Source organism: Myiozetetes cayanensis, unplaced genomic scaffold (genome assembly GCF_022539395.1).
Source record: "Myiozetetes cayanensis isolate MyiCay16 unplaced genomic scaffold, myiCay2020 scf5-8, whole genome shotgun sequence".
In the NCBI taxonomy this organism is placed as follows: domain Eukaryota; kingdom Metazoa; phylum Chordata; class Aves; order Passeriformes; family Tyrannidae; genus Myiozetetes; species Myiozetetes cayanensis.
The window spans coordinates 83,537,056-83,562,135 of NW_026087742.1; the positions used below are offsets into that span (position 1 = coordinate 83,537,056).

At 44.5% G+C, this 25,080-nt stretch overlaps 2 protein-coding genes across 2 annotated transcripts; both read right to left on the minus strand.

Moving 5' to 3' along the window:
- Positions 1-416: 416 nt before the first annotated feature.
- Positions 417-9,672, minus strand: LOC126649091 (regucalcin-like). The gene is made up of 7 exons (XM_050332926.1): positions 9,639-9,672; positions 6,225-6,393; positions 5,559-5,741; positions 3,666-3,881; positions 2,095-2,226; positions 1,283-1,437; positions 417-866 (listed from the first exon to the last, which is right to left on the minus strand). The coding sequence occupies exons 2-7, from the start codon at positions 6,388-6,390 to the stop codon at positions 816-818; spliced, it is 903 nt and encodes a 300-aa protein (XP_050188883.1). The 5' UTR covers positions 6,391-6,393; positions 9,639-9,672; the 3' UTR covers positions 417-815.
- Positions 9,673-13,412: 3,740 nt separating this feature from the next.
- Positions 13,413-25,059, minus strand: LOC126648530 (regucalcin). Its single transcript, XM_050331601.1, has 6 exons — positions 24,607-25,059; positions 21,517-21,699; positions 20,022-20,237; positions 18,417-18,548; positions 14,475-14,629; positions 13,413-13,757 (listed from the first exon to the last, which is right to left on the minus strand). The coding sequence occupies exons 1-6, from the start codon at positions 24,767-24,769 to the stop codon at positions 13,707-13,709; spliced, it is 900 nt and encodes a 299-aa protein (XP_050187558.1). The 5' UTR covers positions 24,770-25,059; the 3' UTR covers positions 13,413-13,706.
- Between the last annotated feature and the right edge of the window lie 21 nt (positions 25,060-25,080).

Sequence of the window (25,080 nt, forward strand, 5' to 3'; positions counted from 1 at the left end):
GAGGAAGAGCACAAGAAGAAAGGTGAACAGGAAGGAGGACCCATGCATGCAATAAGAAGACACATAAAGCAAAGGTAAGTCCGTGTGTATGGGTGTAAATATGACCCCCAACAAAGCAACTCTACTGAGCATCCTCTTTTGTTATCCTGGTAGCTCACAGCCTGTTCGTGCACTGACTGTGTGTGGGCAGTCAGTGTTTTCATGGTAATATCTGAATGCAGAGAAAAAAATATCTGTAAGCACTGTTTTAAATATAGTTGCGTAGTTTATTTTCAGCAGCCTAAATGGTGTCTTAAAGACAGGACAGCCTGGAAAAAGGCTAACAAGGATCTAAAAATGGAACCTGGATACTACAGATAGGTCTGATCATCAAAAACAAAAACCCAGGGGGAGTGTCACAGCAAAAACCACTCCAGTTCAAGTCATCACTCTTAAAATGTTTATTAAAATCTGCTGTATCATTGCTGGTACATCACTGTAACATGAGGAGTCAGATTCTGCTTCGGAACTGCACAGACTTGAAAATCCAGAGATAGTCGTCAGAAAGTTCAACAAAACTATGCTTCTGCATTAAGAGGTTTATGGTAAGTCACAAGAGCTATCAAGCTGTAACATAGATTAACTTTACCTCTCTAACCTATTGCATCAAGCCATGGGCCCACAGAAGAAGAAATATCTTCAATTCCAAACAAGCACACTCCTAAATGTGGGCTTAGAAATCCTCACACAGATAAATTCTGTAGTTCATTTGACTTGTCCTGGTCAGAGTTACTACAAGATGCAAGCATTTCGTCTTTGCTATTTAGTGTCAATGGTCAAGCAGCATAGAAATTCTGTGGGATCCCCTTCACACCCAGGCCTGTTATCTGTTAATAAATAAATAAACAAACAAATAACATAATAAAAGAAATTAAACAGATAAATCTACAACTGAGTATTATGAAAACATTCAAATGTTGTAGAACAAATATTATAGCAACCAACTCCTATGTGTAGGGTCCTCTGCTTCAGAGGAGCCCAAAACTAATCATTACATGGAGTTTTTTCAAACTCCTTAAGGTTAAGATCACTAAGATTATCAAGCATCACTCAGTAAGTTTGCTAATTTAACAGTTATCTGCAGCCTTTACATGTGGTCCCTATTTCCAAAACAAGTCATAGTAATTTTTAACATGCTTTGCCCATTCAAGACAAATGTGAGTGTGGTAAACACCAACACACTCTCAGAATACGAGGCTTGGCAGGTCTGATGTATATAAAGAAAGAAAGAAAATCTGCTCACCTTGAAAATCTCTCCTGCATGAGGTTCCTTAGCTAAGGTGGCCTCGTCCAGTCCATCGTATGCAGAAGTCACGTACATTTCTGAGTAGTCTTTTCCCCCGAAGCAGCAAGAGGTGATCCTCGGAGTAGGCAGCCTCACAGTTTGGATTCTTTTTCCTGGGAAAAACGTGCAATTGTTTTCTAATGTCCATTTCCTAGGAAGCATGTAATTATGAATGTACTATGAATGTAATTATGAATGCACTGTGCACAGCACAGATGTGGCACTTACTCAGAAGGCATCTCCCCTTCAGACAGAGACCATATTCTAAAGGACAGTTTGTGGGGAAATCAAATTCTTTCATCTGCCTCATCTCTAACTATTTTTCAGGCTCTCCCCCATATCTGCGAGGCTTCACTTCCATTTCTCAAAATGCAGTAATACAGTATGTGAGGCCAGGAAGGGCAGGAACATGTGGTCTGGGATGGCCATCATTCCTTAACAGCATTTCCCAGTAAAACATTTCAACACTAAGATTTTTTTTTTTTTAAATTGCAGTAGGTATGCAGTACACCTAGGGGATATTTTTAGTGATATTATTAAGAACAGTTTGTGCTGCATCAGCAAACCATGGGAGCAGGGTTGCCTGGCACTGGGAGGCAGCACAGGGAGCTGCACTCTTTAAATGATCGGGGCCTGAACCAGCGATGTTCTTGGCAACCCAATGGGGCAGAAATGGGCAATAAATTACACCTTCTTATCTCGCCTCCAAACCATTCTTCCTGGCAGCCATTCCTCTCATGTCCATACGCACATGCTGGTGGAAGTCTTACCGGTCTCCGGGTCTATACGAATGACTCTGCCGCCATCAATACAGGCCACCCAGAGCTTCCCTTCTGCGTCTATGCACATCCCATCAGGCATTTGCTCCTCCTTTTCTAGATGGTACAAAAGTTTGGGGCAGGCTGCAGGAAGAATTACAAAGCTGGTGTTATGTGGGCCGCTACTGATTCTGTACCAGATTCCAGTCTAACATCTTCCATGCTCTTGCAAACAGCTACGTTTGTCTTCTGTGAGAAAGACATGCTGCAAAATGTACATCACAGTCAGGTTAAGAGCCTGACTTTCTCGGGCAGAAACAAGCCCCCAGCAAAACCATTGCAGTTTGGGATTGTACTGAACTAGTGTTCCTATTATTTTACCTAGATAAGAGAACAAAATCCCCCCATCTCCCTTGCTAACACACATGCTGCCAGCCATAACGTGACCACTGCCAGTGCAATAACTTTTCCTGGACTTTCATTGGTCATGGCAGCCTGGATATGTCACATAAATAATGACCTGCATTTAAACATCAGTGATAAGCCATTGGTCCCAGCTAAAGATCGAGAACTTGACTTTTTAGTGGCCAACCAAGTGACCAATTTTGATTAAGCCTGAACAACAACTGCTAGTGGTCTAGGATTTAGTGCAGATGGATTGGAGGGCACGTGCATGGTCCATGGAGCGGGGCCAATGGGCAGTGGACCACCTGCACTGACCCAGCACCTTTCTGGCCATCACCCAAAAACAGACAGTCACAAGCCTAACTAAGGCTAGGAAGATCAAACACATTACATTTTTGTATTTTCAGCAGGGAAAGTTGCATTAAATCTTATTTAGAAATCTTATATCCTAAAATCTGTAGAAATAGGTGTTCTCAGCAAAATGAAATCTGAGTGAATATAGTTATTTTGTGTAATTTTCAGCTGTGATTACACAAAGTTCACGCTCATTAGAGTACAAAGGCAGTTCAGCTTTTTAAATTCCCATGGAGCATATCAGGCTGATACTGCACAAAAATATTTCACAGAATTTTGAAATAAAGTTATATCCATTATTCTTGCACCTAAATTTTCCTTTTTTGCAGATAGAATAAAAAATGTTTACCCAGAAGGTGAATTTAAGTGAAATTTGCCAACATCTGAAGGCAATTTTAATTTCAAAATTGTGAAACCTCAGTCACAATGATGACTTGATGCTCCAAATACCTTTCCGTGGTATGCATGCACGCACATTCTCCATCTGCATTTATGGAGCTAGTACAACCCAAGTGTTCCGGTAGATGGCACTCAAGAGTAAACAGCATCCTGCAAACTCTCATTCTGCAGTATAAACGGCTTGTTCCCTACAACTCCTTGAACGGGTCTCCAGATGAAAGTAAGCTGAAGGACTGTCAAAAGTTTGTTCACCAAATACACCTGATAAGTGACTACATTTGAGGAATATTACAGTCAGCCTGCTGACAGGTTGTAACCAGAAGATATGAGATCTGTCAAATAAATAACCACATCTCACAGGCCCAGGTCTTGCTGCAGAAAGAGCAATAGCGCTACTTGTCACCAAATTTTAAAAGCATGTGTACCGATCTTTCCAGTGTGCACATCATAGCTGAAGGCATGGACAGCGTATGTCAGGCTGTCAATGTGAAAGAAGGTCCTGTGGTCCAGGGACCAATCCAGACCATTGGAGATGTCCAGCTGGTCTAACTGTTTTATTACTGAGTGGTCAGGGAAAAGGGTATAGAGGGCCCCCTGTCGCCTCGCTCGGACCCCTGGGGCTGTCTCTTCAGCCATCGTACCTGAAACGGAAATGGGAGCACAGTTAGAAGAAAGTAGAAGCTTGTTCATCATGTTTGATCAAAATCCTCCTCTGAGCCTTACCAAGAGGTCCTAGGGAGAATCACAGCATTGTGATTTATTTTTTTTTCCCCTTCCTAAAAAGAAAATGTTTCCAGGAAGGAATTCTTTGCTGTGAGGGTGGTGACACACTGGAAGAGGTTGACCAGAGAAGTTGTGGATTCCCCATGCCTGGCAGTGTTCAAGGTTAGGCTGGACAGGGCTTTGAGCAGCCTGGTGCAGTGGAAGGTGTCCCTGCCCACGCCAGGGAGGTTGGAACTAGGTGGTCTTTATGGAACTAAGTGGACTTTAAGATCCCATTCAACCCAAACCATTATATGGTTCTACAATTTTATAGCTCTATGATGAAGAGTCTAACCAGGCCCTGAGAGGTTGATGAGGAGGAGGAAAAGGAGCACATCAGAAGCAGCTGTCTCCCACAGAGCTTATCCCAGCCAATAAAAGGATGAGTTGCTGCATTGCCATGAGGTTTAAGTCACAGACTCCAAAGACCCAAAGGAGCACCATGACACACCAGGGCTTCAGGTTTTGCTCACAGCAAAAGCCGAGATGCAGGCAAGCACCACGTGCCCTTTTTGTTGTTGTTCTTTGTAGGCCACTTTCATCATTTAAATGGTCTGTGATCATAAAATACAGGTGCAAACTATGTGCCTGAAAGCAATGTCCAAGCACTTCTTGAACTCTGGCAGGCTTGGGACCATGACCACTGGGGAGCCTGTTCCAGTGCCTGACCACCCTCTGGGTGAAAATGCTTTTTGTAACATTCAACCTAAACCTCTCTCTTGCCTTCAGGAGGCTGAGGATCTCTCCCCACATCCCTGTTTCCCACAGGCTAACCAGGAGAGGCTGCACATGAAGGGTGCACACTGCAGCTCATGTTCTATTCTAGAATCACAGAATATGCTGAGTTGGAAGGGACCCACAAGGATTACTGAGTCCAACTCCTAGCCCTCCACAAGACCATCCCCAAGAGTCACACCATGTGCCTGAGAGTATCATCCAAATGCTTCTTGAACTCTGTCAGGCTTGGTGCTGTGACCACTGCCATGGGGAGCCTGTTCCAGTGCTCAACCACCCTCTGGGTGAAGAACCTTTTTCTAACATCCAACCTAAACCTCCTCTGTCACAACTTTAGGCCATTCCCTTGGGTTCTGTCACTGATCATCACAGAGAAGAGATCAGTGGCTGGCCCTCCTCTTCTCCTCAAGAGTAAGTTGTAGACTGCAATGAGGTCTCCCCTCAGTCTCCTCCAAGCTGAAGCTGCATCCCTCTCTATGCCACCAGAAAACTTCCCACCTACATGAGCCTTTCCTTGGCTTTTCACCTTCCACGGATGCAGGTGTTTGGCAAACACCATCCCCCAAGTAGCAGAGCCTTCCTGTCGGATGGCTCTTGCCAACAGCCTCTCTCCTCATTTAGGTCAGAGGATGTTGGGTCCCTTGTCCTCCTTCATCAGGCAGTAACTGAGCAGAGCATTCACAAGACAGCTCATGCTTTTGACAGTGGGTTTTGTAGGGAACTCAACTGAGGAATCAATAAGAGGGAATAAAATGCATTATATAAAATACACTGTAATAAGTTTCCCTTTGCTCTGGGGGAAATTTCTACCAGGAACTTACCAGCAAAAAACCTCCCCTTTGGATCCACTTTCCCATCATTGAACCTGTTGTTGGGTTTATCCTGCTCAAGCTCAAGGATGGTGGTGACTGCCTGGGTGTCCCAGTCCAGAAAGGCAAACCTGGTTCCCAGGGCAATGACGTAGCCGCCACACTGCCGCAGTGCCACCGAGCCGACACGGGCATCTGTGGGGGAGAGGGAGCAGAAGGTGACAGGTAGCTCTGAGGCCATCAGTCAGCACTCACCAGGGGCATCTGGGCTTCACTGGGACATCCCTGACCCAGAAGGTGCTGAGCTGATGCTAGGATCCTTTTCCCCTGGGATTGTTAGCACATCTGGCTGGTGGCTCTATGTTCCAAAGATTTCCCCACCTCCTGTGCAGACACAGTCATTAGGACTGTACGTCTTCATCTGCAGGTCCCAAATGAAACATGCATTCCCATTTAGGCTTATCAAGGGCAACATGCACATGGTCCTCCACACCTGAGCACAGTCCCCTCTGCTCAGCTGGCTTGGGCCACACCATGCTCAGCAACACGCTGCAGGAGGACAGGGCGTGTAGCCCCATGGAAAGAAAGCGACACCACCATGCTGCAGGACTTCTACCAGGAGGGATGGATGGGGCAGACAGAATAGACTCTCAGGATGAAGTGAGTAGAGACTCTTACCCACAGACACGCTCTGCACCTCATTGGTGATTGGGCTCCAGCGGCAAACTTTCTGTGAATTAATGTCTACATAGACAAGTGCGTTCTCCCTTTCTTCCCAGACTGGGCATTCTCCCATCCGGTTCTTCTCTTTCACAACAGATTCGATTTTGATGGAGGAGGACATGGTCTGAGGGGAAGAGAGAGTTAATAATGGATTTAATGAAAAGCTGTCATGTTTATGTCTGTGATGCTTAAAAGCAGAGTTTGTAAATGGCAAAGCACTCCAAATCCCACGTGACAGAATAATTTAGGAGGTTTCTGTGGCATTTCCACAACCTCATGGCTGGAACTGAGCTCAAGGCACCAAAGCTTCTCCTTAGCAAAACTTTCCTAAACCACAGCTTCTGATGAGGCACCTGCCTCCTGGCAAGGGAGTGCCGGGCCATGGCCCTGAGCTGGGATCAAGCTGTTGTCTGGGGATCAGTGATCCCAAGGGTCTCCCAGAACACGGGGAACAGCACCAATGAGTCAGAAGCCTTTTTGTGGGAAAACAAGGCTCAGCCCTACCAATGCAGAAGCACTGGCTTTCTCCATGGGAAGATATATATGCACCCGCTATACCAACTGCTGTTTGCCACCAAGGCCAGACCAGGTACATGTTCCCATACCTAGTCAGTGTGAATATGCAAACTCCGAGGAAGGCTCCTGCCTTTGAAGTCCTACTGTTTTGCTTTCCCTCCAAGCATTTCATCTTCATCACCCCCCTCACCACCCCTGCTTCATCTCCAACCCCTGCTGCAGACTCTGAATTTTGCCCCATGCAAAGCCTTCAGGGTATAATTACTGCACTTGTTGCTGTGGGGGCAAAGCCTCCAGTGAAGCTCCCGTTCCATGCACCTGCTTCTGCCAGGAGTTGTTTGTTCCCTGATTACTCCATCATCCTGTCCCCACTGCTGCAGGGTGACCACGGGGACACCAGTCAATCAGCCACAGCCCTGGCATGGGGTACACAATCCACCAGGTTTGTGTCCAGAGCCCACTGATGCCAAAATAGGGATCCTGGGTTTGCCCTGCCCTTGCTGTGGAGTGGGATGTGAGCAATATCCTCCACCATTCAGCTCTTACAAAAGAAAGAGGCCCACTCGCTGCCTCAGTCACCGCTAATGGAGCCGCATCCACTACTGCACCCACCAAACTCAGCACATTTTTTTCCACAGACTGGGGAGATATTTCTTGGAAGGCAGCCAATCCCTGACATAACACTAGTCCTAGGGATTACTGTCTTCAAGCAGGCATTGTTTTCTAGTAGGTGAGCTGGTGATAAGGTTTACAGATAATTAATTAGCCCTAATGCACTTCAAAATACGTGGGAAGAGCCAGTCAATCACTGTGAGTGGAAACGCCACGGCTGGGGACACACAATCTTTCCTGCAATCAGTCACACCACCAAGGCAAGGTTCAAACGACCCATCTATCAAATATATCCCTCTCCCCAAAAAAATGGCCACAAGGGCCTGGGCAGCAAGCTGCTCCACACAGGCAAACAGCATCGGTCTAAAGTGTAAATGAGGATTCATAATAAAATGCCAGGTTTTAAACCTCCTTAAACCTGTTAAACCATGCTCGAGCTGGCAGAGTGAGTTTCTCTTGGGTTAAAGCTTTGTGTCATGTGGCTGCCATATGTGGGACCCGAGGCTTGGAGACACAATGCTGACTTTATTGTATCATGGTCTGGAAAACACAGAGTTGCTCTCATCCCTGTGGGAAAACAGCATTGAGCAGCAGCTCCGCAGCAGTGCCGTTCCCACAGAGGCAGAAAGCCTCCAGATCTGCAGCAGCCAGTGTGTATTTGTCTTGGCCATTGTTCCATTGACCCAACCAAGCCTTATTAAAGCTTTCTTTTCCCACCAGCTCCTGTTTCATTTACATCCTCCTTCTCCAACTTCTGTAACACCAAAATAGGGGCCTGGCAGATAAGCTGTGGTGAAATACTGATTCACAGCTCGTCCCACATGCCACATGAGGAGTACGCAATCACACTGTTGCCAACTGTTTCACAAGGCACAGGCAGGGGAGAAACCAACGTGCCTGCTCACCCCTCTCATGCCTCCCCAGCAATCCTGCAGAGACCTGCCCTGTCCCACGGAGCCTCCGTGTGTGTCCTCCTTCCCCAGCTGCACATCCAGCCTCAGCATCTATCCCCTTCACCAAAGAAATAGCTCCTGTGTGTCACTCCAGCTGTGGAGTTTTTTCATACTGCTGAATATTTTGGTTCAAATCTTCATCAGCCCTCCCCTTTTTTTAAGAAGAAGGTAATTGGAAGGGAAGACTTGTGCTTTGCTGGCTGAGGTTTCACTGGTTTTTACAAGCAGATGAAAATGGAGATTTTTAACAGGAAAGGTCATCATACCGTAAGAGGCAGCACTGCCCTGCAAAGGAGTCCCCACAAACTGGCAGGGATGCAGCCCTGGTTTCATCCTATCTGTCTCCCCCCTCCACCCAGTGGTCCACCTCCTGTCACACCCTCCCTGCCTGCACCCTATGGAACTTTGCAGCAGCAGTAGCAGCAACATTTCACCAAACACATTATCTCAGAGGGGAAAATGAGGTAATGACCCCAAAACCCCCGGTTCAAAACATCCCAGTGTAATCACTTCCTAGGCATCCTGCCACCTGGCACCTTTTTCTGTGGCACCTCACACGCTGCTTGGCACAACACTAACCCATCAGAGATGAGCATGCAAGGAAAGACAAGAGAAATTCCAATCAAAAAGCATCAAATCCCACTATATTCTCCAGAAACAAAATTCCTGCAGAAAAACACGTCATGTTCACCCTGCCTATATCCTCTCTCCAATATTTTGTTGGCTTTCCAGCCTCCTGGACTCATGCATAAACCCCTTATGAAGACTAAGGGGCTGACGGGTGACACCGAAACATTTTCTGTTTAAAGTTAAGCTGTTTAAAGTTACCAGAATTTGGAGACCATAAGAAAAATTTCCTGTTAGAAATGAAAAACTAATGTAAAAACATCCTGTCTGCTCTACAAACTAAATCCTCTCTCTGGTAGCTATTTGAAAATAGCCTTTCTAACCTCAGTCCATATCCCTTTTCAAATTATCTGGACAAAATTGGTCATTTCAGTACCCCCAAAAAGGTATATGTAAAGTACAAATGAATGACTGGCCTTAAAACATTCCTTTGCTGTTTCCCTCCCGCTCTCCCCCCCCGTGCAAAACACACATTTTGGTTTTCATGTCAAGCTGAAGTTTGAATAAGCAGGCAGACAGCTAAAACTTTTAATACACAAACAATTATCTGCATAAACCAAAAAATTTTAAGAACCCTTTTCCCCTCAGTCAAACAGCTGAATATTTTTACCAAGCTGGAGGACACCTATGCGAAACTCTGCAGTTCATCACATCAACGCACCTGCTGAGGACAATATTGCAAGACCTGAGTTGGTGACTCTTTTCCAGCACTGGTCCAATGAAACTGGCTGCTGTTTTCGGCGACGGTTAAAAATGTGCAACAGTTGATGTTATCTGCACGGAGCAGGTAACCTTTTACATTTTGTATTCAGTCAGCAGTCACATGAATGATGAGGCAGGGACCAAAGCCTTTCTGAATGGTCTGGTTTGCAGTGCCAGCAGCAGGACATGTGATAGGGAAAAATCCTTGCTCAGTATTTTTCTCATGTCAGGAGAGCAGGAGAGGAAAACTGAGGCGTTGCACCATTAGTTGCCCCAAGGGCTAGCCCAGTCTTCCCAAATTTAGGGTGATAAAAGGGAAGGTTAATGAAAGATATATGGGAGGGTTTTGTAGTACTCTGAGTGATAAAGAAAAAAAATATTCTCCTGATTAGGGCTTATTAGCATCACTAAGACTTGACTCTTACTCCCATCTGTGCCACAACCTTCTTGTGTGTGAAGTCACCTGCTCTCCTCGCAGGGCTCCTCACCTCGAACGTGCACAAATCCTGATCCCACAACAGCAGAGCTCCAGACTGCTGCCTGTAGCACATGTGGGGAAGGGCTTTTACCAGGGAGCCTCAGCAATTGCCATGGATGCTGCAGAACGGCAATGTCTTGCTTGTCTTTCCAGAAGATGGTCACTTTAGGAGGAGACACATCTCAAAGGCTTTGTGGATGTTGTTGATGAGTGGTGCAACCCTGCAGTAGCAGGTGCATGTATTTGCTAGGCAGCCAACTATTGTCTTAATTGTTTCCACAAAATAAAGAGCCTGGTCCTGCCATGCATTTTGTTTGTTTCTAATGTTGCTGCTTTGCAAAGCAGAAGTTTCTAGTGAAGTTGGCCAAAGGCAGCCACACATCCCTGTACCACTGGCTGACACCCCACTGCACTGTCTCCTTCTGGGGTGGCTTCCTCTTTCCCACTGCTCTGGTCTCCTCTGATGCAACTCTTATGGCTTCTTTTTATAGTCCCTAGTTTTTATCAACATAGAGTAGTTGGGAGAGTGCATCAGGGCATTAGCACAACACATAATGTGGTATTTAAGTAACTGTAATTGTCTTCTGTTACCCACAGGCACGTGCTCAGATAATAGCTCAGAATTTGTTCCTGCGGCTTTGCAAATGTTTTGTCAATGCATTGCTCCCTTTTTCCTCCCCCCCCCCTCCCCAAAATATACCCGTGTTGCTTATTCCCCTTGAGGATCCATCCCATCTTTCAGTAGTCTAGAAACTTGAGTTTCCCTGTTATTCCATTGTCCCCATCTCTTACAGTTTTTATGCACCTAGACATAGGCGCATCCTCCCTCTTGGAGATGACAACAGGCATGGTTAGAGTTAATGAAGACACAGGTATTAAAAACCCCAGGCAGATACAGGTATAGCTACTCACCCCAGCGATACCCCACTCGACAGTGTTGTTCAAAAGTGAAGCCAAGGCTTATCTTTTCGTGGCTTCTCCCTTTTGTAGGAAGGGCCTGGTCCCTCCCCTGTGCTTGAGATGGGAAGAACAGGAGCTCCCCAGGCAGTCAGTGCCGCCTGCTTTTATTTCAGCAGAGCTATTTTGCCAGCAAAGGATTACATGAGCTTTCTCCAGCTTGGTTGGGAATAACTACGTTTCACCTATGACTATAGATTTTGGTCATGAGGGTGAAGAAATCCTTCAGGGCACAGCAGCTGCTCCTCCTGATACAGCCTTTCCTGTCACTGGGTTCTTGCTCAACCCTAATTGAAATCAGTGCTGGTCTTTGATCAAAGAGGTGAGCGCCATTAATAAGCAAGGGATTAAACAAAAGTGAGGAAGCCTTCCTAATTGAGGGAACCGGCAACCGCTCAGTTTGCCAGATCCAGTGCTCTGTCATGGGACTCAAGTCAAAATATGCCAGCAGCACCAGTTTGGGCTCCTTGGGGCTGGGGCGCGGAAAGCAGCTGCAGCCTCTGCACTGGAGGCTGTGTTGAGACGCGCTCCCAGGGCATTTCGGCAACATTAAAAATACAACTCTCCTGGCAGAGTTGGCTCTTCCTGCTCATGTGAAGCATAGGAAACCAGCACGACAAAGCCCAGCAGGTGATTTTACAGAATGGGGAGGTGGCATTCATTTGTAAAGTGTCTGCAGCAGCTTATTTTACCTGCCTCTGCTCTCACGCACAGAGACATGTGTCATTCAGATGTTTGCCCAGTGCCATCCACTCATACACAGCATGGAGGATGAGGGGCTCCAGCAGCCACATCCTCCCTTGTGTCTCATGGGTGCCTCCTGGCCAGCTGTGATAAAGTAATCTTTGATCAAATCTTTCATGCCTGTACAAGCTATTGCTCTACTTTTCTAGTGCAGCAACAGCAACAAAAAAATAGATTGGCATTTTTTTGTGTTGTGTGGGCAATCAGCCTACTGCCACTGCGATGGTGTGAGGGTGAGCACAGGTACAAAACCTCAAAAGCGACAGCAGAGGGAGCTTCTCTGTGTTTATGCGCACTTACCTTCTGCTGCCTCTTCGGATCTCCATTAGCCATCAACCACAGCAGCCCTTCGGCACGGTTCCTGAGCTGCAGTGATCTCAGTTATCTCAGCACTTCAGTGAAATCAGAGCCACATTCATAATCACCCTCCACTCTAACTTTCTCAATAATGTGCTTCGAAATTGCCTTGTAGCGCAAAGTAAATGAAGGATGGTGGACATTCAAAAAAACAAGTCCCAGCTTCCTGCACTGTGTCACTCATCTGCCCTGAACTGGGGCTGCTTAAATCTCCTGTTTTTCCCAGCTGCCAAGACATACCCCTGCCTAGTTTCAAGAGGGGAAACAGTGATGTTGAACCCTCAGTTCAAAGTAGCACGGAGGCCTCAGTGTGATCCAGGGGCCAGGCAGCTGAGTTACCCACTGCACACTCGAGGACACAGCTGGCAAGCCCATCCATCAGAACCTAACTCCAACTCCGAGGCCTGCAGAGATGCACTGGCAAACCACGGTGTGATGATTCTTGGAGCTCCCTGGAGAGAGAATACACAGCCACTGGCCCTCTTTGGCAGTCAGTTGCTGGGTTACCCTCTCAGAGCAGGATGGGCACAGAGCAAAAATACAGTTTAATTTCTAACTGAGATACACAGCTGTTGTTACAGCACACATAGGCCTGAAGTTACCAGCAAAAGAGCAATCCAATATATAAGTTTTTCATTTACAACACGTGCTGTGAATAATTTGTAATAAAACTCACTTTTCCTCCACATTTGTAGAAACATTTGGGCATACAGGCCCACCTTGTTTCTCTGTGTGCTCTGGGGGAGTTTGGTTCAGGAGGTATATGCAGATTTATGCACAAATGGTCAAGAATGCCTAATGTTTTCCTCTCATCATGGATCTCCCCAGAACAGGCTGAGATCTTTAAAGGATGGACAAAGATATGGTTCTTGACCCCAAGCCTGGGTTTATATTTAACAAAATGAGCAACATAGTGACATGCACTGGGAAGAGATGGTGATCAGTTCCAGACAGTTAATTTAAGCACAGCCACAGCTGAGGGCTCTAAGAAGAAAGCTGCAGATGCGCAGTGATGGGTATTAATGTTTCAGTTGTTGAGAATACCATGGGACAAATGAAGTTACATTTAAAGCAGTGCTAAGACCACCAAAAGGTATTCTATAAGTAACTTCAAAAATGTGTAAAAGAGACAGTACAAGTAGTTTAATCAAAAAATCAATATAGCATAAGTTGCAAATGAGAAGGAAGAATAAACAATTAAAAGATATTAAAATATTTTTAATCATAAAATAAAATTACAATAGTAGCTTATTAGGATGAGAATCTTTTTAGCACAACAGCAAAAAGTACCATCACATACTTAAAGTAATTTTAAAGGGAGAAAAAAGATCAGTTTTATTCCACATATTTCAGTAGTTTTTCATGCTTTCTTAATGAAATATTATAATGGTGTTATGGTTTCAAAGCAAAGGATGCTGAACACCAGAATAAAACCTTCAGACTTGTGCTGCTTGCATTAGTCTTCTCCAATACGTTCTGAAGAGTGTGTATTTAACCTGCAAATGGATATGGTGGGACTCCTTTCACCCCCAGTCCTGTTATCTATTAAAACAGAGAGAAAAAATATTAGAACAATAATCCACCATTATCAGACACTCACTTTCCTTGCACAACTGGACATGCTTTGATTTGAACAGGACTGTGTACTCCAATCTGCCCTCCTACTTTATTTTGCACACATCAGCTCATCACAGCCAGGAATTTCAACACATGCTCTTTCTCTAAAGCTCAGTAATCTCAGGTCAGAGTCCATCCCCCAAAGGTCTCTTCTCTTAGATACTACTAAGCCTTAATTCTACAGTTCACAATGTAACCTTCAGCATGCACACACAGAGAAGAGCAGGCCTTTAAAACAAATCCCGAGGTAACAAATTTTTAAAGAGGCAATTTAGTTATATTTAACTAGAATGTAAATAAAAGAAGATCTGTCACTGATTAAGACACATGAGTATTTACCCATTCTTTCCACAACAAACAGAAAATGCAAACAGTGTTGGAAGAGTGATAAAGAGGTGATGGCACAGAAAATTTTACACTATCAGCATTGTTACAAAGTGTAAACCCCAAAGTATTTTCAAATCTCTAAATGCACTTAACTTTGTCATACTGCAACTAAAAATACAAACAATAGCTTAATGTACATGACCAGTGATGTAACAACCACCCTTTTCCTGCTTCCTACCACTCCAAGTGGCTTGCTGCCTGAAAAATGCAGGAGCAAAAAAATTACATTCTAAAATTACAGGAAAAAGCATTCACCTTGAAAATCCCGCCAGCCTGAGGTTGTCGTGAAAGCTGCTCTTTATCCATCCCATCACTGGCAGAAGTCACATACATTTCTGAATAATCCCTTCCTCCGAAACAGCAGGAAGTTGTTTTGTCAACTGGAAGTTTCACAGTCTGGAGTCTTTTCCCTGGAGGAAAACATGCATGATGTTTCCCGTTTGTCTACTTACAACAAGAAATTCAAACAAATTATTGTGAATAACCATCGTGGAGCCAAGTATTCCGCAGAAGGGGGAACCAGGGCCAGGGGAGGTCCCACGCTGACTTTCAGCATACTGATGGAGCACGAGGGCAGGGAGAAACCAGATTTCTGTGACAAAGTTGTTATGATGTATCATTCGACAAGTTTCAGTTTCAGTTATCACAAACAAATCCCACCCCAATCCCAGCTGGTTAAACACAAACATCCATGGCAGAGACCCGTATCTGAGTTCATCACCTAGACTGCCCATGGAGTCAATGGAAATGCGATAAAATTCCTTTCTAAAACAGGTCACATGAATCACACCCTAGACCTGCTGACTTTTCTGCTTTTAACTACAAAGGCAGCCTGGAGGGAGCAGACCTCGTGCAGCATTGCGGAGGCGTACCTCCTGCTACACCTCTAGTGCCTGCAGTTAAGGAAGATTAATCCCTAGAAGTTTCTCCTGAAATTTCAATAGCCTTTCAAATCAAGCTTGCATAAAATAGGGATCATGGGACATGTCTGAAGTTTACAAGAAACTAGTCCTACCATAACTAATATTACTCATTTATTACACCAACAAATAGCTACTGTCTTAATTACAGTAGTAGTGAACAGATTGCCTCCAGCCCTAACCAGAAGGCTGTCAAGACATCTTACAGCAGATTATTCTAAAATTCCTGCTAATACTGGAGTGCTTATTCCCATCAAGTTTATTTTATTTACCTACCACTGAATTTCTCTTTCTAGAAATACAGCTAAAGCATATGAATCTCCTTACAAAACACGTAATTTCTCTACTACCCCAGCTGCATATATAAAGGGCTTGGTCCCCTTACAGTAACTAACTTTACTGATGTGTTGAAATAGTAACTTTGATGTTGGGAACTCTAGAAATTGGCTGACCCCCATTCTGGGAGAAAATGGGTGGGAAGCGCATTCAAAAGGCAAGAAAACATGGACTGTGGGAGAAGAGGTGTGAGCCCCAAAGACAAGGGGAGAGACCATGATGTGTCTCAACAGATAACAGCCTGGAAGATATAATTTACGAAGCTCTGAGATGAGCAATGTCTCCATGGAGATTCAAGAAAATCTGCACCTGGATGCTCTACAATCTACCTGAAGTATTCCTCTGTGCTTAGTAGCTGTGAGAACTTAGAAGAGAAAAACTTAGCAAATCTTTTGGACACTAAAATTCAAAGGATATTAAAAATATTCACTAGAAAGAACTATAAAATATTTGGTTTAAATTGGATATTAGGAAAAATTTCTTCACTGAAAGGGTTGTCAAGCATTGGAACAGGCTGCCCAGGAAAGTGGTGGAATCATCACAGAGTCACAAGAGTATTCTGAATTGGAAGGAACCCACAAGAATCACCAAATCCAACTCTTAAGTGAATGGCCTCTGTGGCAATCAAACCAGTGACCTCGGAATTATTTAGCAGCATGCTCTAACCAAGTTAATCTCATGTTCCCTGCAAGGTTCAAAAATGTAGATGTGGTGCTTAGAGACATGGTTTAGTGGTGGACTTGGCAGTGCTGGGTCAATGGTTGGACTCAATGACTTAGAGGTCTTTTCCAACCGTAATGATTCTAGGATTCTAATCAAAAGACACAACTGCATAAGAATAGCAGGTCACCAGAAGGTATGACAAGGCTTGCCACATACAAGTTAGACGTCCCTTTTGAGCCCTTTGCAAACTTAGTGGGATCAGCCACTACAGTCTTTCCCTGTAGCATATCCTGGGTCTAAAGGCAGCAGCCACTTTGCTAAAGAATCCCAGACCTGAAAAGCTGCTTCACCCTGAACCTCAAAACCTTCACTTAGGTGAAGATGCCAAACAAACAAGTTTCCTCATCCTGTCCCACTCAAAAATCTCTCCTAAGGCTTTATCATCTCTAAAACTTGAAAATTCCTCATGTGTTTTAGATGAGCTCTTCATCACTGGATATATCTGCAACTGGCTGTCAGACATTCAAGCCACACTTAATAGCTCTTTTGCATTCAAAGAGCGGCTTTCACAGAATTCTCTTCATACCTGTCTTGGGTATCTCCCCTGACTAATTGCAATTCATTCAGAATTCAGCAAATCGCAGATTTTTAGATATCACTTTAAAACGATAGCACGAGAGGGCAGGTAAGCATGAGATATCCACAAAGAAGGTGGCTCTTTTCAGCATGGACACCGAACCTGTGAAACTTTGTACTACTATTACCTGCAGATGCTATGAGTTTTACATGGGTGAGGGGAGACTGACAGGTTCCCAAAAGACAAATCCACTGGTACCTATTAACACATCAGTATGTCATCCAGCTGTGAGCACAGTCAGAGACTGGGAGTGCACTAGGGGTATGTACTCTGCTGTCAATATTCTTAGTATCCCTATGCATCTGCTTATTGCCACTGTTCCCTCTAGCTTTCCCATAACAAAACACCTCCAAAAGGAAGAAGAGAAACAAGTGAAAAAAGGAAGAAGGTGAAGGCCAGTGAGGAAGAGGATAGAAACAGTGAACCAGAGAGGAAAGATGATAGAGTCCGCTGCTTCAGGAGGGTATTCAGAGGGCTGGAAGATGTCACCAAGGAGTGCTCTGCCCACCAAAGGGGAAGGATGTGGGACCAGAAACAAGTCCCAGAGCCACTGGTAACTCCCAGCTGGAGCTTCCTTTTCCTAGAGCTGGGATGCAGACTCTGCAGAACAGAAGTCAAGCAGGTTGGCAGGACCTTGGATGGGTAGCGATCAAAAGGTGAGGGGGAAAGCACAGCCTGAGACTCAAGTAAGAGCTTCCAGTACAGTCAGAAGTGAGGCTGCAGCCTGACCTGCCTGGTGCACATGTGCCAGTGCCTCTGTACACTGCAGAGGCAGGATGCATCAAGGATGAATCTGCAGCCCCACAAAACCCCAAGCCTTCTGCTAGACTGCAGCCCAGCACAGTTGCTCCTCTGCTGCATTATGCAAACTTGTGTTTTCTGGGATCCGTCAAAATCACACTCCAATTCTCATCCATTGGCCCCTTGCAGGCAGTGGGGTTCACTTTCCCTTAAGTGCTTTGCATATGTTTTTTACCCATAGTAAATCAACCCTGACACACCACTAAAATCCAGATGAGAGTAGGAATGAACAATAGGCTAAGACAATGGGTACACTCAAGATGTTACTGTGTGAATGACAAAATGCTGTGGAATTAATTAAATATTTTCAATTATTTCAATTGAAAAAATTGATCATGTAAACAATTTTCAACAATAAAAAAGATATTGTTGGCATCAGTGTTGTGCAGGAATTCTATTAAACTCAGTAGGCTGTCCAAAATAATACAATATGCTGAAGAAACAAGGCTCAAAAATGGCTTTAGTCATCTTTGATATTTCATGGCTTACTCATTTACATCATTTATCAATGAGGTAAACACTGGTGTTAAGTTTGGAGGATGTAAGAGAATGCTAACTCAAACAACTCACAAGTATTATGATGATCTCCTTAGCAACTTTACCTTTTCCGAGTCAACAGGTGCTGGGAACAAAGGAAGTTCATTTACAAAGGTAATTTTTGAGAGCAGGGGCATGAAAATGTTTAAAATAATAACAAAAAAAAAGTGTTGTTTTTAAAAAGAGTAGATATATAATTTCTGGGGAAGGGGGGACACCCCCTCATTCTTTGCTCTTTTTATTTCTTCTTTTTCTTTTTTCATTTAAACACAAAATCCCATTCCACCCTTTGCAAGGGCTTACCTGTCTCAGGATCAAGACGAATCACTCTCCCACCATCATAACAAGCTACCCAGAGTTTGCCTTCTGTATCAATGCACATCCCATCAGGAATGCTCTCCTCTTTTTCCAGTTTGTATATACTCCTACGGTTGCCTGCAGGGTAGAAAAAAACCACACAGCTGAGCAAGACAGTTGTTAAAATTTTTATCAGTCACAGCCCAGCAAGTTATTTGTACTATTATTTTCCAAAGCTGTGCTGAAGCCCTGAGTTTTTTTCTTATGAAAGAAATAGACTGTGTCTGCTGCTCTGTTCATTTCTCGAGATAGTTGTTTCTCAGCTGTGAAAGCCTGTGGATCAGTTTCTATCCACTGAAAGTATAATCCTTTTTTCTGGTATTATTTTCTAGTGCACCACTCATGTTCCCTACTTACAATATTAAATGAGTAACCGAATAAATTAACATTACATATGTTAATAAAATTAATTACTTGTTCTAAAAGTAGTTTGGAGCATTTCAAGTATGAGTTGCTCCAACTGGAGACTTTTCAAACAGATAGCTGCAACATGCCAATAATCACTATTCCAACAAAAAACTGACCTTCAGATCTATAAACGCAAGAGTTTATATAAACACAGAGTTAGGAAATGCATCAATTTCAAAGGCACAGTATCAACCTAAAACCAAACAGATCTATCTGAACTTTTGTCCATTGTTATTAAAGAAAATTAAACACAAGTTTCCAACATTGTTTATTTTATGCTCTGACAACTTCAATGTTTCTCATATGCAGCAATATTTTTAATGAACTTCCTTTTTGCTCCTGGGGATTGTCAGATTGCCACAGAAGAGAGAGTGAAAGAGGGAGAGAGGAAAAGCACCCTAAAGAAAAATTCAGTTGTAAGCCATAGCAGGGAGACACTGGGACAAGATGCTATGCCCAAAACGACCTTAAATTCAGTTTTAAAATTCAACATCAAATTGGCCCAATTCTTTTAAAGTAAAATACTGCAGTCCATGTACTCAAAAGCAAATTATTAGTCCAAGTCATTGGAATTTTTCTTTTGCCCAAGCTTGCAGAAGCCCTTAAGGCGTTGTTTTGTTTTAAATAAATGAAGGAAGTTTTGAGTTACTGCTTTCCCATTGTTGCCTAGTTCTTTCTGCAGAATCTTCATTTAAAAGCTTACATTTTAAAAACCAGACAGTGAAAAGTGAAAAAATATCTAGAGAAGCTGGCAGAGGTTTTCTACAAGACTACAAGATCACCTATGCTCTCAGTAGCAAGAAACATACAGCCACAGAAACCCAGACAAATGAGAAACACTTTGCCCTTTTTACACTGGAAGATCAGATATGCCTCGTGTTTCGTAACAGCAGGAGAGATCACTACTCAAACTGCCACGCAATTTAAATACTTTACAGTGCTACCAACAGACCCTGACTGGTTTGAGCCAGGAGCCTACTCAGGCACAGATGGGTGTAAATATGACTTCTGTTATTTTGCTCTGAAGAGGTTACTGAAGAAGCACTCCCAAAGCTCTGATCGTCTCTCTACAATAACCAGAAGAGGAACAAACATCACAGTCTTTAGGCACAACTAATTATTTTAGAATACAGCCATTCATACCGATTTTTCCAGTTTGGAGGTCATAATCAAAGGCATCCACCGAATAGGACAAGCTGTCGATGTAAAAGAAGGTTTTGTGATCTAATGACCAGTCCAGCCCATTGGAAATGTCCACCTGGTCAAAGTGCTTCACCACTGAGAGGTCAGAGAAAAGTGTATACAGAGAACCCTGGTGTCTTTCCAGCACAGCAGGACGAATCTCCTCAGCCATTGTACCTGTGCAGAGCCAAAGGGGAGAAAGCCGTTTCAGAGTGAATGGACTCTCCTCTGGGTTTGGTGGCAGCCCCTTGCAGTGATGATAATCACAATGTAGAAGGGAGCAGCGCAGGGGGCTTCTGAAATTTGAGGAAGAAACTGAGTTAAAAGCAAAGGAAAGTTAGATTTCCAAAGTGCTTGCTTTTAGCAAAAGATGACAGAACATATTCTTTGCGTTTTTGTTGAATTGTGGCAGAAATAGCGTACAGTATGATTCCTGCAAAATGTTTTATTCAGTCATTTGTATATTAAGAAAGGTGTGGCCAGCATTTAACTTCCACAAATCTTAATGTCTTGTAGAGCTGAGAAAACAGAAAAAAATTACCTCCTCCCTCAATGAGTCTTGCATTAAAGCCTCTTCAAAAGCAAACCTCATCTTTGCAACTTGAAGTTGGCAGCTGAGACTTGTTCCTGAGAGGCTGGGTAAATGTAAGCTAAGGTAAGCTTGGGGACTCAACTATACAGCAGATGCACAGAACAGTGTTTTTTAAAACAGGAGGACAAGATCACAGACAGCTGAGGCAGGAGGGCACCTCTGGAGATTATCCAGGATCACCCCTGCTCAGAGAAGGGTCAGACACCACACATTCCTCATGCCAGTGTTGGATCTTGAAGATCTCCACAGACCCTCTGGACAACCTGTTCCACTCTTTAATCATCCTCAGTAAAAGAGTTTTCTTACATTCACACAGAATTTGCTGAATTTCAGTTTGGGCTCACCCCCTCTGGTCTCATCAGTGGCACCACTGAGCAGAGCCTGGCTCCATCTTTTTTACTCCCTTGTCACCTCCCAAATCAGGTACTTACACCTGGGTAAGATCCCTCTGAGCCTTCTCTTCTCCAGGATAAACAGTCACATAGTTTTTAGAAATACAATCTATAAATTCTGATTTATGAAGAACAAAACACACAATATAATAACTCGCTCACTGAAAAAGTATTTTCTGTTGGCACCCTGACAGTATTGAAAACAAGCAGCCAACAGTGAGAAAGGCAAAGCTAGTGTCTTAAACTAGGCAGACTCCAAATAGTGTGTCTCTCTTTAAAAAAACAGTCCTGATTAGATGGTGCCCAGGTGACACAAATAGATTTGTAAGTGGGATTAAACTCTGAACACACACAAAAAAATCCCCACCACTTAAGTATGAAGGAAAACTTGCTACATCTACAACTGGTCACTGCATCTTATCACCAAAACCTAACCAGCACCAGAGGGAAGGAACTGCCCTCTGCAGCATACCTGCGAAATACCTCCCTGCAGGATCCACCTTCCCATCATTGAATCGGTTATTCGGTTTATCCTTGTCCACTTGAGTAAGGGTGGTTACCTGCTCCTCTTTCCACTTCAAAGCCGCAAACTTGGTTCCCAGGGTGATGACATAATCTCCAGATTTCCGAAGAGCCACAGAGCTCACAGGAGCATCTAGAAACAGAGTGAAGCGGAAAAGAGGGATGTGCTAAGGAGAGACATTTCTGCTCACTTTAGACATGCAAACTGAACTCAGTGAAACCACAGGCAAGAGAAACAACCTACTTTTCTACCAAACACATTGAAGTCCAAATACATAGAAACGGATTAGGTCATACTTAATGCATACAGCAAATTGCTATGAAGGGAATCACAATTTATTAGGACACATAAACTCAGGGAACTTAAATGTTACCACTGCTCCCAGGAGTTATAATCATTACCAGCACCTGGTTCAGCCAGGTGCTTAAAAAAAAAAGCAACCCAGGCATTAAAAGGGGAACGGGGATTTTTACAACAGGTGGGTTCCCCACACACACAAAGGAAAAATCAATTGCCAACAGAGCTCTGGAGCAACTGTGTTTGTTCAGCACAGCTCCTGCATAAATCAGCCCTACACTGATGGAGGCAAGAGTATCTCTGCACTGGGACAGGCCACACTGGGCAGGAGAGCCACCCTCCTGCACCACACTCTGCTGTGCAGTTCAAACATGCCTCCAGCAGCACCAAAAACACACTAAAGAGTGGCAGAGCTTCCTAAGAGTTAAAGGGAAACAGAAAACTCGTATATACTCCATGGTTAATTTACACTCACTTGAGTTATTATGCATAAAACCTCAATTGCAGGTTCTTATAAAGGAATTAGTAAAAAAACCCAGTGAGTGTGAAGATAGCATTTCTGTAAAAGCCTACAATCAGATGCAATATAAGGAATAATAACTTTAGGCAGGGTAATAAAGTCTGGCATAATATTTTATATACATAGGACTAATCACCAACTTACTAATTAAAAAAACAAACCACATTTCTCATATTTATAGCTTTGCAGGGATATAATTAGATAACAGTTTCACAAATACTTACTTATAACTACCACCAGCCACCACTGCTGCGAAGAGGAACTGGTACTTTCTGGCTGTTTGCTCATGGCTCAGGATACCCCTTCCCTTTGCAGCCCTGGCAGTGGTACCACCAGAAATCTGAATGCTATTTGCTGCCAACACCTGATGGCAAGCTCAACTCCAGCAGCTCCATCTCCTAGAGGTGTGTTACCCCACTGCTGAGGCTGCTGGTGGTCTGGGCTCATTTACTCTGGGTGAGTGGGTGCCACTTCTTCCCGTGCCAGCACAGAAGTCAGCAGAGTCCCCTCAGCCGTGTGTGGCACCTGCTACACGTAGTAATTTTGCTGCTCTTTGGATTGCCAGTAACCACACCAATAAAAGTGCTTTTCTGCCAGTACCAGCAGCAGGGCCTTTGCTATCAGAATGTGGGAACACAACTCTCCATCTGCTTTCCTAGGAAAACACATGGGGCCATGGCTCACATAAGCCCTTTCACCTGGGCAGCCCCCAGGGCCTTCCTCCTACCCAGGGCGTAGCAGCCCCCAAGCACAGCAGTCCACACACCCTTGACTGGCTGTTCCTGGAGGTGTCGGCTCCCCAGATGCCCCTACACAAGAGCAGTCCCAGATCTTCATGACAAAGCACCGCAGAGGAAAGGGGTGTATCAGGACACAGACACCCTACTGTTCACTGCAAAAATACAGGGCAAGCGAGCATCTCGGCCCTTGCAGCCAGCTCAGTCCACTGCGACACTGCAGGGCTTTGTTAAAGCAGCATCTGCAGGAACTGGTTTACTTGTAGCATCATTTTATGCAGAAAAGAAAACTGACCATAGGGTCTCCCCTCCAGTCACAGTTATGTGTGTAGCGGTGTTCTCCCTGTGGAGTTAAAAAGAACATTTGACATTGTTGCTAAGTATGTGGTTGTTGTAATTCTCTGTACACTTTAGTAATGAGTAATTTCTCTCTTAGTTTCCACTTTGGAAACACACTACTTGAGTATGACATTCTTTGGCTGTTTGGGGAGGGGGTGTTGTGTCTTTTAGCCATGGTATTCCCAAAGGCACAGCTATTAACAATAACTATTTTACTACTAAAGAGAGGAAACAATTTAAAATTTTTAAAAAAGGAGCTACTTCAACCTCTATCCCTTCCACATCTCCAGAGAGGCTACATGTAAAAGACTACACCTTTGAGAGTAGGTCAAGGTGAGGGGAAAGACAAGGAGAAGCACACTCCCTCAGCTAATCTAAGAGGAAATAAGTTTGGGAAGAAACATTTCCCAAATTATTATCAGGCCTTCTCTCACCTTAAAACTGCTAACTACGTAATTTGAAAGGCAGAGAAGCCCAGACCAATTTCTTGTGAATAATGAGAGCAGCTTATGGGTAGGCAAAATTGATTTTCACCAAGTGTTACTGAACATGAGAAAAAAATTGTACTGAAACCACTTAAGGAGCTGTCCTCGGCCAGACAAATATTTACATTACCACATCCAGCAGTAAATCTGCAACTCCTTCTTTATGAGAGTTAGCATATCTCTTCCTTTCTGGAATAAATACTTAGACTGCTGAGACTCTGGCTGGTGATACTGTTACCTTAAAAAATATCAACCTCTTAATTCACTATTTGGAAATCTTTTACAATACAGAGAGTGTTACAAGCATTGCTCATTCAAGTCAGAACAAAACTACCATAGAAACCAACAGCGGAACTTTACTTCTGGGACAAAGTGGAACAAAAGAGGACTTTTGTCCAACTTGCTAGCTGTGGACAACTTACAGGAAAAAGATGTAGATCAAACATAACCCAGTAGCACAAACCCATAAAGACAGTCCCCAGGACTAAGTCTGGCCTTTATCTAGTATCTGTGCAAAGGCCCAGTGTCCTCTTGGCCGAGGAAAGTGAGGTTGTAGGGAAAGGTCTCCAGAAGATGAGCACCATGCAGCTGCCGAGGGACACGGCGCCAGGTCGGAACACAACTCCCGCACGCAGCAGAGGGGTTTCCAGCGGCTCCTTACCCACGGGGATGGCCTGAGCTTGCCTGGTGACCGGGCTCCAGCGGCACACCTTCCTGCCCGAGATGTCCACGTACAGGAGCGCGCCTTCCTTCTCGTCCCACACGGGCGACTCCGCGATCCCGTAGCCCCCGTTGGCAACGCACTCGATCCTGACGGACGACATGCCTGCGGAGGGAAGGTCACTGACCCTCAACGCGAGTTCCACACCCCCTCCCCCGCACCGGCCTGCTGGGAGGAAAGAAAAAGAAAAAGAAGCAGAAGAAGCGGAGGAGTAATAAAAGGGAGGCAAAAATTAAATCGGAGGTGCGGGAGGGAAAGGCCAAGGCCGCTCCGCCGGCGGGCCCGCCCCTGCACGCCCGGCTGCCCGGGCAGAGCGCCCGGCGCGGCGGCATCGCTGCCGAGGGTGCCACCGTGCAGTGCGAACACACGGACGTGTGTCCACCGATACGTCTGCCTATGGATACGGGAGAGAAG

Coding starts and splice junctions, on each gene's coding strand:
- LOC126649091 (XM_050332926.1), bottom strand. CDS start 6,390: ATGTCCTCCTCCATCAAAATCGAATCTGTTGTGAAAGAGAAGAACCGG. Junction 3,882..5,558: donor AAAGGGGAGGTTTTTTGCTG/GTAAGTTCCTGG, acceptor TTTCCGTTTCAG/GTACGATGGCTGAAGAGACA. Junction 867..1,282: donor ATGCAGGAGAGATTTTCAAG/GTGAGCAGATTT, acceptor ATTTATTAACAG/ATAACAGGCCTGGGTGTGAA.
- LOC126648530 (XM_050331601.1), bottom strand. CDS start 24,769: ATGTCGTCCGTCAGGATCGAGTGCGTTGCCAACGGGGGCTACGGGATC. Junction 14,630..18,416: donor TCGTCTTGATCCTGAGACAG/GTAAGCCCTTGC, acceptor GTTTTCCTCCAG/GGAAAAGACTCCAGACTGTG. Junction 13,758..14,474: donor AGGCTGGCGGGATTTTCAAG/GTGAATGCTTTT, acceptor CTGTTTTAATAG/ATAACAGGACTGGGGGTGAA.